The sequence below is a fragment of the Sinohyriopsis cumingii genome, chromosome 4, assembly GCF_028554795.1.
Source record: "Sinohyriopsis cumingii isolate HCF-2022 chromosome 4, ASM2855479v2, whole genome shotgun sequence".
Taxonomy (NCBI): domain Eukaryota; kingdom Metazoa; phylum Mollusca; class Bivalvia; order Unionida; family Unionidae; genus Sinohyriopsis; species Sinohyriopsis cumingii.
Window position 1 is genome coordinate 42,509,512 of NC_142964.1, and position 17,270 is coordinate 42,526,781.

The following is a 17,270-nucleotide window of genomic DNA, read 5'->3' on the forward strand; positions in this document are numbered from 1 at the left end:
ATCTTGTGCTGAAAAATGGCATTAAACCCTATAACAACAACAACGACAACAATTTAGGACCGAATACACATCACAAGGGATCTTTTAGTGAATATCCCATGCTGACATGACCATCTGTTCAGGAGGAGAAGCAGTAACAAGATCTTCAAGATGGCTGCTGTAATAGCAATATTGGCTATCTGAGCTGTACCATTTGCACTTAGGAACAAACTAGTCATTGGGAGGAATGTGTATCAGGTTTCAAGGTAATCTAAATAGTGTAGGAAGAGTAACAAACATATGTTAATGAACTGATGCATGACCAACAACAGGCCATCACAAACGTTATGACCATCATATAACCAAAAATTAAATGCTGGTGCCAGTAACCCTGACCTTTCACTGCTTGACCTTGTAAAAGTATAGTTGACTTACTTGATGAAAATTTTCTGAGGACACTGGACATTTGATGTGGACAGGAGAATCACACTTTGACTACAGTGATCTGATGCCTAGATCTACAGTGTCCAAAAATAATACAACTCTGCCTCTACCTACAGGTGATGTTCCATAAAAATGTGATATGAACACTGTAATAATAATAATAGCAATAAAGACTTTATTTAGAGAAGGTAACTCATATTAGTTACAGAACTAATCTACATTGAGGCCTTCTATTTGTTATGTACAATATATACAGTATATACAACATAATGTGTAGAATCTGACCTGACACTAAATAATTGATTTTAAAAATAAAATTATCAAGCCTGGAACACATGCACAGGCATCTGTGAAAACATAAACATATATAAAATATAAAATATCATCCTACATTGAAAACTTCAACTGTGAAAATGAAGCAAAGTTACAGAAAAGCAGGCAGTATTTATTGTACTAGAACTGTTCAATTGTTTAAAGATTTCATCCATTTGAGACAATGATTAAGAAAAGAAGAAATACTAGGAGCTGCCTTATATCACTGGGAATGTTGTTCCATACCAGAGGACCAGTATATTGACAACTTTTTTTAAACAATTCCTTATTTGGCCTTGGTATTATGTAATTTTTGCTTCTTATGGACCTTAAATTTGGAGTATCATCAACATCTCTTTGGTGAAAGATATTGCTTAGATAGACAGGAATGGCTTTTCTGGATACTTTATACATCAATTTGGACTTTCTAAGAAATATTCTTTCATGTATTATTAAAATCTTTATATTATTCATTGCATCCTGGAATTATATGGGAGAGTTATCTGCCATATGACATCTCTGGAGGGAAGCAAAGATGGCAACTGTTTGTCAATGTCTTTATCATACATGAAGTGCAATCCAGAATAGGAAAACATAAATAATGTGTAGATTATCTTAAATGTCAAGTTTCAGAGGTTTCAACATTAAAGCAGAGTAATTTATTTGAAGTGATCAATTACAGTGCTGACTTATTGCCTGAAATAAACGTTTAAGTTCACATGTGCTGTGCTAACCTTCAAGGCATTCACAAATTCTTCCTTCACATGATTTGCGAATTTCTCCACTGGACCTACTCATGAGATTGTAAAACTCTGTGCATCTTTTGTCTGGAAAACAAATTCTAATGTTGAAATAAGTAATAAGCAAACAAACTAAATTTCCTATTTTTTTTACATACCTTGATAAAAAGAAATGGGATGTCTAAAAGTACTCTCATTAATAAAAAGAAATCGGACTTCAAAAAGTACTCTCTGTCAGAAAAAGAAATGAGACTTCTAGATGTACTCTCTTTAAAACCTGGCCCAGATATCATAAAACTAAGCTTGAGTCTGAGATTGACTTTTCACTCTCAATCAAATTCACAGGCTCAAACTTGGTCTTAGAAGTTTTATGATTTCAAGGCCTGAATAATTTTGTTTTGACTACAACTGCGTTCATCAAAAATCCAATGGTGACTTCTAAAATTTGTTAAGTTTTGCAGTAAGTTCTTCCATTTGTGCAACCTCAATCAAATGAAAATGAAATCATCACATCTGAGTACATGTTATAAGCTTAGACCGCCATGACCTTTAGGTCAAGTAGCATGTAGCCTTGACTTTGTGAAGGAGGTTCCTAGTTAAATTTCTGAATGGCAGATATGCACTCTCAATTCTTGTTAAATTCATCACAAAGTTTCCTGTCTTTGAAGCTGTGACCAACTCTTTATTTATTGATGCTGCTAGCTATGTGTAAGTAATGCTAAAAGGAAAAGGACCAGACTGAAGAAAATATAAGGGTAGATATCTAAGTCCAGGGAGTGGAGCTGTAAGTAATGCTTCATGGGAAAGGACTATACTGTGGAAAATATAAGGGTGGATCTCTAACTACAGGGAATGGAACTGTACTTATTAATAATTCGAAGGAAAGGACTAGACAGTGGAAATATAAGGGTGGATCTCTACGTACAGCAAGTGAAGCTGTAATTAATGCTTCAAGAGAAAAAGGATCAGACTGTGGAAAATAATAAGGGTAGATCTCTAAATACAGGGAGTGGAGCTGTAATTGATTCTTAATGGGAAAGGACTAGACTGTGGAAAATATAAACATGGATATCTAAGTACAAGGAGTGGAGCTGTAATTAATGTGTCAAGTGAAAGGACTAAACAGAAAATATAATGGTGTACAGGGAGTGGAACTGTATGTAATGCTTCAAGGGAATGGATCAGACTGTGGAAAATATAATTGTGGATCTCTAAGTACAGGGAGTGGAGTGGAGCTAAAACAAATAACCAAACATTTTAATCAGGATGCTTTCTTTTGAATATTCTTAGTAAATATTTGATTCTTTACACTGCACATGTGGAAGCATTTTACAAACAAAACAAACAAGGCAAAATGAAAAGTATGTAAGGCTGAATTCTTTTACAAGGTAATAACTTCACACGTGCTAAGCCACCTGAAATTCAAACTACCACTCAAAGGGTAAATCCTGTCCAAATTCTAAACAGTCACATTGCTCACAGCATTTCTCTGTCTGTTTACTGTCACTCAGGTGCTCTTGATAAAATAACATGTAATATGGCAATTTGAAAAGAAAATGTTATAGAATAGGGTTCAAATCAATGTCAACATTGTATGGTATAGAATAGGGGTCATATCAATGACAACATGTATAGAATAGGGTTCATATCAATATCAATATGGTATAAAATAGATGGTCAATCAATGTCAACATGGTATAGAATAGGGGTCATATCAATGACAACATGTATAGAACAGGGTTCAAATCAATGTCAACGTAGTATAGAATAGGGGTCATATCAATATCAACATCATATAGAACAGGGGTCATATCAATGTCAATATGGTATAGAATAGGGGTCATATCAATATCAACATGGTATAGAATAGGGGTCATATCAATGTCAACATGGTATAGAATACGGGTTTAAATCAATGTCAACATGGTATAGAATAGAGGTCATATCAATGTCAACATGGTACAGAATGGGGTCATATCAATATCAACATGGTATAGAATAGGGGTCATATCAATGTCAACATGGTATAGAATAGGGTTCAAATCAAAGTCAACATAGTATAAAATAGATGGTCAATCAATGTCAACATGGCATAAAATAGGGGTCATATCAATATCAACATGGTATAGAATAGGGGTCATATCAATGTCAACATGGTATAGAATAGGGTTCAAATCAAAGTCAACATAGTATAAAATAGATGGTCAATCAATGTCAACATGGCATAGAATAGGGGTCATATCAATATCAACATGGTATAGAATAGGGGTCATATCAATGTCAACATGGTATAGAATAGGGGTCATATTAATGTCAACATGGTGTAGATTATAGGTCATATCAATGTCAACATGGTATAGAACAGGGGTCATATCAACGTCAACATGGTACAGAACGGGGTCATAACAATATCAACATGGTACAGAACGGTGTCATATCAATATCAACATGGTATAGAATAGGCATAAAATCAATGTCAACATGGTATAGAATACGGGTCATATCAATGACAACATGTATATAATAGAGGTCATATCAATATCAACATGGTATAGAATAGAGGTCAAATCAATGTCAACATGGTACAGAACAGGTGTCATATTAATATGGTATAGAATACATGTCATATCAATGTCAACATAGTACAGAACAGGTCATATCAATGACAATATGTATAGAATAGGGGTCATATCAATGTCAACACGGTATTGAATAATGTCAACAAAGCCTTTATTTACCATACTAACAAGAGTTTCTGACCTTCTTCACCTTTTGTCCAAAGGGAGCCATAGTTGTTTCATTGTTAGTATGTCTTGCTCATGATCCAAAGGTAGTGGGTTTTATACCTGCCCTGGCCAACCTGGGTTGGCTGCTTTGGAATGTCCTTGGGAAAAACACTTAGGCTCCCATTTCTGCAGCTTGATACAGCCAATAATGTGTTAAAAATGTCACAAAAATCAGAAAACAAAACACCAAATAACTATTGTCCATCTTCAGGGCTAAAGGAATGTTTTATGTCATACCAAGTTTCAAGATAACTATAAAAACAACAACTGCATTCATTCAAAGTTTGGTCTGAATCCAACAAACATTAAACCAACACATCTAAAATGTCATTTAGCTAGAATTAGGTCACAGAGTTCCATGTTTTCAATGTGGATTGGCAGTTGTGTGTGTGTGTGTGTATGTGTGCATGTGTGTGTGTGTTCGTAAATAGCAAAGTAGACAAGAAAGAATAGATGAATTTGGCAGCCTTATTTAACACTGATAAATAAATGAACACTATCCAAATGCATTAAATGAATATTCAAATAGGAAAACTTGGTAATCATTTCAGCTGTAACATGGAGAAGTGTATAAAGTGTGCAAAGGTGTGTTTTACTGGTTTCTGAGAAAAGAACTGCACTGGTTTCTTAAGGGAGAAGATTACTAGTTTTTGAGGGAAGAATTATACTGGTGTCTGAGGGGAGTAGCGTACTAGAATATGAGGGAAGTAGAGTAATGGTTTCTGAGGGGAAGAGTGAGGTATATTTGTGTCATACAAGTGGAGTGTACTATTGTCTGAGAGAAGGAGTGTACTAGTGTGTAAGGGGAGGGTGAATTTGTACCTGATTGGAGTGTACTGGTGTTTGAGGATGTAGTGTAATAGAGTCAGTGGAGAGGGGAGTAATGGTGTCTGTGGGAAGGTCAGTACTAGTGTCTGAGGGGCTGAGTGTACTAGTGTATAATCATAATGTAAGGAGTGTGCTTTAGTTTGAGAGTGGGACTGTGCTCTTGTGTGAGGAGAGTAAATATAAGTGTCAGAAAGGAGTGTACATGTGTGTACGGAGAGGGGTTGTTCTACATGAGGGATGCTAATCTCCATTGATGGGTTTCATGTTCTGAAGTTTGTGGAAGTTTCATTCCACATATTTTTCCAAGTAAGAAGAACCTGCTGATTTGAAATTGGTAACTGCTGGGAAGTTCTGCTGGTTTATTTGTCCTTTCTTTACCTGTAATACCATTGTGACTTAGTCACATTAAGGCAGCCAACAGGATTTATCCAGAAACTGGCTTGTGATGGTGCCATGGACTCTTGCAACAACAGCTCGAACCTTGTCTCCATCTTTTGAACCATAATATATGGGGACATAGAACCATAATATGTGTCTCTGATTTCATGACTTTACCCTTGAAATTGAGATAATTTGTAGAGGACTTCTGGAATCTCAAAAATCAAATATTACTTTGAGAGATTTTAATAACCATCGTGGTAATTTGGGAATACAGAATTTTACAATATTTGCAAGATTGAATTTTGCAGCTGATAGGTCAGGAAATATTTGTATGACAAAAAGTGGAATGAAATTTGGTTTCTGGGCCACTAAGATTTATTATTTGGGCCTAAAAACACCACATCATATGCAAAATTTGACCAATCAGGAGAGAGTTTGTAGTACATTAAAAGGCAATTTCATTTGTCTGTGATAAAGTATAATCTGCTCCCCAATCTGTTCTAGTGTCAGAAAAGAGGAGTGTAAAAAGATCTGAAGATGATTGGTTACTTAATGACCAGCCTTGATGCTTTCATGTCACATAACAAGTGGCATAGCTGCCCTCTATGTCACTTAATGAATGGCCTAGCTGCCCTCCTTGCTATTTAATGACTGGCCTAGCTTCCCTCGATGTCATTAAATGATTGACCTTGCTGCCCTCAATGTTACCTAATGATAGACCTTGCTGCCCTTCATGTTACTTGATGACTGACCTTGCTGCCCTCAATGTTACTTAATAACTGGCCTGGCTGCTCTGCATGTTTTAATCTAGTGAAACATACATGACATCATACATGAGGCCCTGACATTTTTCACCACTGAAGTTATTGTAACATTTGGGGCTAGATTTGTCACATTCATGCATTATCATTCAGTATCAACTCAATCTCATGATGAAAGCATAAAAGACCTGAACTACTGTCATAATTCACCATGGCAAATCACCATATTAATTACTGTATATCCCAACTCACCCCTTCAGACTGTCACCCCAGGGTCATAACCTAAAATCTGTTAAATGTATCATATCCTCCTGCTATAACTTCATGTATGAAGTTTGGCTCAAACCAGAAATGTGCCCATATACCATGGATGTTCCCACCATTATCATCCAAATATATGGTAAGGTTCTAAGAAAAACATGGACTATAGCTCAATATAATATTGCTGGAAAACAGTTAAAACTGATTTATATCTAGGTCAACCTAATGAAAAGCCCCATAAATTAGTAAGTCCTTAAAAAGTTACTGTGCTCAACAAAATGTGACAGGGCATGGTGGAATGCGACAGGATGGACAGACAGTGGTAACACTATATACCCTCTCAACAGATTTGGTAGGGGCAAAACATTTTAAAATGTTACTTTAATTTGTGTGTATGTATTTGACCTTTGATTCCATTATACTACTATTGTTGATGGTTATTCTATAAGAATTGGTGCATTTCCTTCCCGCTGTTTAGAAAGGTGTAGACTGGATAGACAAACAGGTGTACAAAAAGATGGCATTATTATATTTAAAATGCCTAAGTCTGGAATCAAAATTCATGACCCCAATCCCAACTGCCTCCCTACCCATTAAAGGAAGGATAGAGAAATAAAGCTGTCATCTTAAACTGAGATACAAAATTCTTACACTCTCCTTGGTAAGTTAAGCAAGCAATATATAGGCTAATATATTAGCTGCATTAGGCAAATACATTAAACTTGATGAGGCAAATACACTAGCTCAATTAGGCAAATAGATTAGCCTCATCGAGGTAAATATATTAGCCTGATCCAGGCAAGTACATTAGCCTCATCCAGGTAAATATATTAGCCTGATTAGGTAAGTACAATAAATGCAATAGCTTGATAAAGCAAATATATTAGCCTCATATAGGCAAATACATTAGCCGCATCCAGGTAAATATATTCGCCTGATCCAGGCAAGTACATTAGCCTGATTAGGCAAATACATTAGCCTGGTCCAGGTAAATATATTAGCCTGGTCCAGGTAAATACATCAGTCTGATCCAGGAGAATACTGCATGCAAATTAATCATAGTAGTCAATACCCTTGGTTATAAATAGAGTCCCATAAATTATGTGTTTGTGCACATGATACAGTCAAGGTATTTACCTGGGTCATCATATTGGTAGACAGTGACAGCTGCAGGTTGGATCTCATTAACCACCTCTATCACTTTTGTTAGAGTAAACTTGAAGGTGAGAACAGCTGGATACCTTGGAATCTATCAAAGTTAAAACATCTGTAAGTCAACTGTATTAAGGTTAACTTCCGTATAGCAGCCATCTGTTCACAACATTCATATTCACTCAGTCCCATTATATTTTGGTACATCTGATGACATGTATACAGTCACCTGCTTAATACTGTCAAAATAAATGCATTCCTGATTTTCCAGGATAATCCTGTTTTTGTAATCATGATTCCTGGCATGAAATATGCATTTTCATAATAAAACACACACTCTGTTACTTTTTTATGATACTGGCTGTTTTTCTCCTTTTGCAACAGAGCAATATCACTATCCAGAAATATTTCCTAACACAGGTCTGAAAAATGATCTGCAACTGAAAACAGCAGATTGTTCTCTGCAACAAAATTGCAGAAAAGTACTTCAGTGCTAATGACAGGGTTTGTTGATGATTGTTGAAACATGTTATTACTTTTGGGATTGATCTCTACATTCATGTATTGCTTTGTTTTGTATTTTATATAAAGAGTAAATTCCAAAAGAAATGTTGCTGCTGATCAGGAACGTGCCAATAATCTTTAATAAAAGTGGTTTAAACATTCACAACAATGATATAAAATAACTTTTCTTCTTCAACACTGCTCTTCAACATTCTTTAACATGCATCTCTTTGATTTACCTAACTGTGATTTCCTTTAGTGTACTTAATCAACGCAAATAAACCTAGTGGGTTCTCCTGTTGCAGTGTTCAGAAGAATTTAACATGACATCACCAATGCTATTGTTTGCCAATTATAATAAGTAGTCTGTGAAACATTGTTTGTTTATATCTGACCACCTTCCATTTTATTTGCCTGTATGACAATTAGCTTTATACACTTCCCCAGGATAGCTTTACAGCTCAAAGCAGGACTGTCTACTATTTATATTTATTTGTTACAGGCATATATTAAGGTGGACAAGAAATCTTGGTTTACATTTTGTTTCTAAGATAACTATTTTCAAAATACAACCATGCTGTGAGGTTTAGAAGTAAATAAAATTATGTTTTTAGCATGACAGTGTGTTATGGCAACTAGGTATAAACAAGATAATCAAGTGGGTCTGAGAACTAATCATGCATACCATTCATCAGTTTTCATGGCTATTGGAGTGCCCTCCATATACTTTATATATGCCATTCATCAGTTTTCATGGCTATTGGAGTGCCCTCCGTACACTTTATATATGCCATTCATCAGTCTTTGTGACTATTGGGGCTCCATCCATATACTTTATATATACCATTCATCAGTCTTTATGGCTACTGGAGTTCCATCCCTATACTTTATATATACCATTCATCAGTTTTCATAGTTATTGGAGTTCCATCCTGATACTTTGTATATGCCATTCATCAGTCTTTATCGCTACTGGAGTTCCATCCCTATACTTTATATATACCATTCATTAGTTTTCATAGTTACTGGAGTTCCATCCCTATACTTTGTATATGCCATTCATCAGTCTTTATCGCTACTTGAGTTCCATCCCTATACTTTGTATATGCCATTCATCAGTTTTCATGGCTATTGGAGTTCCATCCTGATACTTTGTATATGCCATTCATCAGTTTTCATGGCTATTGGAGCTTCATCCCTATACTTTATATATATCATTCATCGGTCTTTGTGGCTATTGGGTCTTCATCCCTATACTTTATATATATCATTCATCAGTCTTTGTGGCTATTGGGTCTTCATCCCTATACTTTATATATATCATTCATCAGTCTTTGTGGCTATTGGGTCTCCATCCCTATACTTTATATATACCATTCATATAGCTATTGGGTCTACATCCTTACACTTTATATATGCCATTCATAAATCTTCATGGCTACTGGGTCTCCATCCTTACACTTTATATATCATTCATCGGTCTTTGTGGCTATTGGGTCTTCATCCCTATACTTTATATATATCATTCATCGGTCTTTGTGGCTATTGGGTCTTCATCCCTATACTTTATATATATCATTCATCAGTCTTTGTGGCTATTGGGTCTCCATCCCTATACTTTATATATACCATTCATATAGCTATTGGGTCTACATCCTTACACTTTATATATGCCATTCATGAATCTTTATGGCTACTGGGTCTCCATTCCTATACTTTTATACCATTCATCAGTTTTCATAGCTATTGGGTCTACATCCTTACACTTTATATATGCCATTCATGAATCTTTATGGCTACTGGGTCTCCATCCCTATAATTTTATACCATTCATCAGTTTTCATAGCTATTGGGTCTACATCCTTACACTTTATATATGCCATTCATGAATCTTTATGGCTACTGGGTCTCCATCCCTATACTTTTATACCATTCATCAGTTTTCATAGCTATTGGGTCTACATCCTTACACTTTATATATGCCATTCATGAATCTTTATGGCTACTGGGTCTCCATCCCTATACTTTTATACCATTCATCAGTTTTCATAGCTATTGGGTCTACATCCTTACACTTTATATATGCCATTCATGAATCTTTATGGCTACTGGGTCTCCATCCCTATACTTTTATACCATTCATCAGTTTTCATAGCTATTGGGTCTACATCCTTACACTTTATATATGCCATTCATGAATCTTTATGGCTACTGGGTCTCCATCCCTATACTTTTATACCATTCATCAGTTTTCATAGCTATTGGGTCTACATCCTTACACTTTATATATACCATTCATGAATCTTTATGGCTATTGGGTCTCCATCCCTATACTTTTATACCATTCATCAAACTTCATGACCATTAGAGCTCCATCCTTATACTAGTGGCAAACACCATTATACGAATTTTCACTTGAACTGATTGGTGAATAATGTTACACAGTTACAAAACACTGCTATAATGTTCAGAAGAATTCTGATGCTTGAGAAGTTTAAGTTAATAAATTATATGCTGGAGGCTTCAGTATAAAATCTTGCTGCATTATTTTTTATATGATGCATGTAAATTAAAATCCATTACAAGTTTTTTAAAACTATTTAACATTTGTTGACAATCTTGTCAATGAACTCATAATTCAACAAAATATCTTGTAGACCATGGTGTCATGGGAATGAAATGTCAGTGTCAATAAAGTACCCTACTGCCAAATGTTGGTAGCTTCTGTCTATTCACTTGGATGTCTGTCATAAATTGAAAAATAAAAACCAAGTTTGGCAGATGTACTCACCTCATCTACGTACAAGATAACTGACTCTCTTGTGTCTCCTGGCTTCTCAAAATGATTTATTTTTTCTTGTGCTAGCAACTGAAACAGACAAAAAGAATGCTTTAAAAGTGACAAGGTAAACAGTTGTAAAATAATGTTCAGTTTCTTAGTCTGCAAGAGTATGAAACTAAACAAGCAGATTTGACTGATTTCATTATGTTACAGCAGATATCTTTAGAAAATACATTTTTATTTCTCAAAAATACAAAGAATGCTTATCCTAGTAAATATCTGCTTATCTACAACCTGTATTGTATTTGTCTAAAATCTGTATAGCATTTGTCTAAAACCTGTATAACATTTGTCTAAAACCTATATTGTATTTGTCTAAAACCTGTAGTTTTGTTTTGGATATTTGCAAATGATTGAGAAATGACTCACAATTCTATTGTAAAAGTTTTTAAAAAAACAAGATGGAAAATGTAGAAGTTACCATGAGCTGAATTACTATATGTTATACACTAAATTGTTTCTATTTGCTATACTCAGTCTGTAAAGTTCATACACTTCCATTTGATTATGCAACAATACACATAGCTACTGACTGATTTCATTGGTGATTAATTGAATCTCTGTAATGAAACAAGTGATTCACAGATGCCAACCTTGGACAAAGGGTCAATTGTGTCCATCCTTGTTAACTAGGAACATTTATTTCTTCAACCTAAAGATTACCTTACCACAACATTCAAATTCTGAAGGCCCAATTTATATACAGCATGAAACATACATAAACATTCTAATTTATATACATATATATTAATAGTATGAATATTACATTGTATTTATATGCAAAAGGGCTATATCTCTCGACAAAGATTCCATAATAACACGTTTGTTCAGATGATGACCATTACAAGTACAAGGCTTTATGGCAATCAACTGAAAGCCAGGGACTAGTTGTGTTCATTTCTATCTTACACCACATTGGGCACCCAAACATGACAGAACCAGGAAATAAGACTAGTATACTTACAAATTTTGATCAAGTGATTAGCTTCTAGAATAGAAGATTTTTTTTTATCAAAATAAATTTTACGTGTCTTAAGGGGACTGAAAAGAAAACAACTGAATATTGTTTTACTTAATATGTATCCTTCTATGATAATAAAACTAAGTTTAAAAAATGAATTGGATTGTAATGGAAAATGTTATACTTGGTATTTTGAGAACTTAGGTACTTTATATATCAGCATATCAAATCGAAATGACAAAACAATCATGCTCATTCTACATAGAAGATCAAACACAAGTTATCCTGTGATTGAGTTTTAAGGCCACTGGGATGTATTGTGTAATTATTTTTTTTAATCCTTGATTGATGGTTGAGGATGCAGTTCACCTTGAAGAGAAAGCTCCTGAGATAGACATCAGATGTATTAATGAGTCTCATATGTCTTAGGCATTGCTTCCCATTGATCTCTGTAATGGGGAGAGAGTGCATAAAAAATTCAATGTTTTAATAAATTTGTTTAAATCTTTCATTTTTTTAAATGTGGTGGATTTCAATAATAAAACAGTGGGAGTGGTATATGGCTTTAAAACAGCATATTTATCCTACTGCAATTAGCATCATATATATGGCTCCAAACAAAAAAGAAATAACTCTGTTTAGAAAAATCTAAGAATCACAGTGACTTGACAAATGTACTTCTTCATATGATGACTAATATATTTAATAAGTCTGATGGCAATCATTTTAAAACTGAAACTAGTTACACTCACAATATTCTGTAACACTGCATTTGAATTCTTGCCAAGAAAGAAAAACGCTGGAGTGAATTGATCATACATTCCAACTGTCATTTTCATGGCAGGAGGTGGGGGTGGAGTGAAATATAAAAAAATGTACTTCTGAATAGACCCTTCAGTGTACTTCAATAAATGTGTATGATAAATAACTTTTAATGAATAAATAAAGCTTGCAATTGTTTATATTCTTTATAGGCAAAGAGGCAGTAATATGTAATGACAAAGATACTAGATCATATGCATTAGAATTGCATATAATAGCAGAGACATTTACCACCAACTACAGAAAATTAATGTCTGCTATTACACAATCTTTTTTAATTGTATTTGTTTTTGTTTTTTTTAATCCTTCAATAACTACACCCAGTGGTGCAGAACCAATCATATTTTACCTCTCCAGGCATCGATCTCACAGATAGCTAATTTCTTCCTCTGGCTCTTTGAAGAAAGAAATTAACTCTAGTATGATCAAAGGCTTCCGCTATAAGATTGCTGACACATTTTGTCTTCATGGATGCAAAGAAATACAAGGACTTATCTGATTTACTCACTAACTTTGAGTATAAATGGCCTAAAACTTTAACCCTCTGCCTTAAGTAGAATCTACCTTGGGTGTTAACCTGGCTGAACAAGACCCCCTTGAACAAAAGTGCATGGGCATCTCTGGCCCACCTATCCTACAAGACCTGCTTCCTCATGGCCTTAGAGACATCTGGCAGAATTAGTGAAATACATGCCCCATCTGCAGATCCCATTTATTTGCAGTTCCGACAAGATGACAGTTTCCTTGTTCATCACCAAGAGCCATCTCCCTTCCATGGGTAACCAGACCTTTGTATTGAAAGCTCTGTCTTTCCAGGACAAATCAACTGAAGGCCACTTACAAGATCCAGTCATATCTTTAAATTGGAACTTTAATTGAACAGAGCCGGCGAGTCAAAAGAGATCACGCCTTATTCTACCTCTGAAGTCAGGACAAGACAATACAACAGCTCAGTCTCTCTCATCCTGGATCAAGTGGAGTATTTGCTCAGCATACAGGGAAATAACCACGGCTCAAATGAACCTATTACCCATCTTGGCTCATGAGGTTAGGGCAGTTGCCACTAACCTAGGATTTGAACGGAACAATTTGTCTAATATCTTGATAATATAATCATATATTTCAAGTTTGGTAAAACCTCTAACAGAAATATGTCCTCAAGAGTTTTAACAGACTCAGTCAATCAAAGGCAAGATCAAATCAGTAATATGCATCAGCCTTGGTCCTTACTCAACTTGTTTGAAATCTTAACAATGCAAGCAAATATTCAATGTTTGATCAAAATCAATGCAAAAAATGTTGTCTCCAGAATGATAACAAAGTCAGTCAGTCAGATGCCAGATAACATCATTAATATATTTTGATCTTTTTCATGATAAAAATCTGTCAGAATTTCATGATACAAGCTTGTATTCAAAGGCTGGTTCAAATCATGCTTTATGGCCAGGTGAGCTTAAAATTACAGTAGCAAAGAGATTTATCTACCTTCACATCTTCAGGCGATGAGCTTCATATTTACCAAATTTCATTGTAATCCATAAAAACCAAAAGGCTTATTGCATTCATGATTGTGGGATGGGTGGAAGGATGTATGGATGGATGCAACGATTCCTATATACCCCCATTGAAGTGAATGATATAAAAACCTTTAGCAAAACCTTATATGGTGTAAACCACCATCCACTTATTATGAATGGTATTAAAACCCTAACAAAGCCTTACATGGTGTAAACCACCATCCACTTAATATGAATGGTATTAAAACCCTAGCAAAGCCTTACTTGCTGTAAACCACCATCCACTTAATATGAATGGTATTAAAACCCTAGCAAAGCCTTACTTGCTGTAAACCACCATCCACTTATCATGAATGGTATTAAAACCCTAGCAAAGCCTTACTTGCTGTAAACCACCATCCACTTAATATGAATGGTATTAAAACCCTAGCAAAGCCTTACTTGCTGTAAACCACCATCCACTTAATATGAATGGTATTAAAACCCTAGCAAAGCCTTACTTGCTGTAAACCACCATCCACTTATCATGAATGGTATTAAAACCCTAGCAAAGCCTTACTTGCTGTAAACCACCATCCACTTAATATGAATGGTATTAAAACCCTAGCAAAGCCTTACTTGCTGTAAACCACCACCCGACTGAAGTGAATGATATAAAAACCCTAGCAGCAAGGACTTAAATGGTGTAAACACCCCACCATTTAAGTGAATGGTATTAAAACCCTAGCAAAGCCTTACTTGCTGTAAACCACCACCCGATTGAAGTGAATGATATAAAAACCCTAGCAAGGACTTAAATGTGTAAACACCCCACCATTTAAGTGAATGGTATTAAAACCCTAGCAAAGCCTTACATGGTATAAACCACCACTGCTGAAACTATAGTGACTTATCTTGTTCAACTTTTTTGTAAGAATCTAATAAAATCTTTTACCTATTTACCTATTTTGCTATAAAGTGTAGAAATATAGGCATTTCTTGGATTTTATGTGAATATATTAACCTAATAATCAAAGGACATAATTCTATTCAAAATGAAATTGACAAGACATTACTCTTAAAAAGTGCATCTAGGTCTATGAGATATTGTATATACCATATTGCATCAGAATATGTTGAATGGTTCCTGAACTATGCTGCATCTAAGGATGCGCTGTCACAGAATTGAGACTGACCGAAAATATTAATATATCCATACAAATTGGACCAGTAAAGATGAAAACTTGGAAAGGTACATCTACATGTTATAGGCAATTTTCGTACCAAATGGTATCCAAACATGATGAAGGGTTGGAGACTTTTTTGTGTTAGTTGTGAACTGAATGACAGAAGAAGTTTGCCCTGGATGAAACAGTGCATCAGAAGAGTGTTGCCTTTGGTGCCCCCAACTTGGAAAGAAATACTGCAAACTCAACAAAATGTTTCCCTGAGCAGATGCCGATATTGCCCACCCTTTATGAATCCCCAGAGTAAAGCTCCTTCATTTTGATTGTGGAATCCTGAAGCATGGAAACTGATCTGGTGAGGCATTATGCTACAATACGTTTGGGTTTATTCTGTTCAGAACTGGGCGCATGTTGTATCCTGATCATTAATGTCTTAGGTGAAACTTTAACCTCTGATAGGTGGTATTCTGTTGAAAATATCAAAATATCAGCTTAATGAATATGCTGATGAATAGGAATTAGTGAACTCACATCTATCAGATCCTGATCATTTGCCAGCTTGAATCCTGTTTGTATGCCAAAGTCCACAATTGACATTCCAGCATTCTTTTCTTCTTCTGCCTTGGGAACATAGCTGTAAAGCGGAAATTTGATTGTGTATACTTATGAAATCTGCACTAATAACATCTAAGTGCAAAGAGTCTGCACCAGAATTGCCATCAAATTATGTGCTGGCAGAACAGGTTCCATCCTCTTTGTTTCTACTAATGATTTTCAACACACAGCACAGACTTTTGCCATCAAATTATGTGCTGGCAGAACAGGTTCCATCCTCTTTGTTTCTACTAATGATTTTCAACACACAGCACAGACTTTGGATCTTCTGGCACACTGTGTATAACTGACTTTTATGAAGATCCAAAACGAATAGAAACTGGCAATAGAATAGAAACTGGCAATAATTATGTCAGAAAAGTAAAGATGAAACTTGACATGCAAAGCAATAGTGTTAAATTATTAGGATTGTATTGAAGTATATAATGATGCAGAATCATTACCCTTTAATATTGTGAACTTTATGTATTGGCCCCCCCCCCCAATAAAATAGTGGCTTTAAGCAAAGTACATACAAATCTGGAGAACTGAAATTCAATGACTTTTCAATGACCAGTTTTCAGTCTTCAATGACTTTTCATGGCATAAAGTATTCTACTTCAATACAACAACAAAAAATACAAAAACAATACAGAAATAAATAAATGTAATACAATATGATAGGGATTTTTATTTTTAAAAGTCTTTGTAACTGGACCCATATGTTAACCACTGCTCTTTAGCTTCTAGCTTTTCTCCTCCAGCTGCAACTCCAATGCTTTCACTTCAGAGATGCTTCCAGGATTTTATTTAAGGGGGGAGGGGAGCTCACACTTGTTACCAAAATAAAGAGGAAGTAGAACAAAAAGGAGTGGGTGAAGGAAATGACCAAATTTCAATATTTACCTAACACTTCAATATCCATCTATCTCCTTCCAGATCCAACCTGTCAGAGTCCTATTGAAATCAAAATCTTTAAATGATGTCACGTTTAGCTGTATATGCATTAATCTGTCATATTTTTATGAGCTTAATCTGTTCCTTACCTGTGAATGAATATTGTTTTGTGCTGAGATGCCCCTTTCACAGTCTTCTGTCTGACAGGGCATATACATATCTAGCTAAGCCAGCTGGAACAAATTTTAGAACTGTTCTTTATGGTTGTTATGTGCAACTTTCCACAGCTCATATGTGTTGTTATATGGATACTTCTAATTGAA

General features: G+C 35.1%; 1 protein-coding gene across 1 annotated transcript in view; it reads right to left on the bottom strand.

The window, feature by feature from the left end:
• Positions 1-17,270, bottom strand: part of LOC149801054 (complement C3-like) — a 351,345-nt gene that overhangs the window by 26,476 nt on the left and 307,599 nt on the right. The window contains exons 32-35 of the mRNA XM_089955088.1: positions 15,988-16,090; positions 10,940-11,017; positions 7,630-7,741; positions 1,470-1,562 (exon numbers count right to left, since the gene is read on the bottom strand). Coding sequence (XP_089811214.1) covers positions 1,470-1,562; positions 7,630-7,741; positions 10,940-11,017; positions 15,988-16,090 — 386 coding nt within the window. The remainder of the gene's footprint in view (positions 1-1,469; positions 1,563-7,629; positions 7,742-10,939; positions 11,018-15,987; positions 16,091-17,270) is intronic.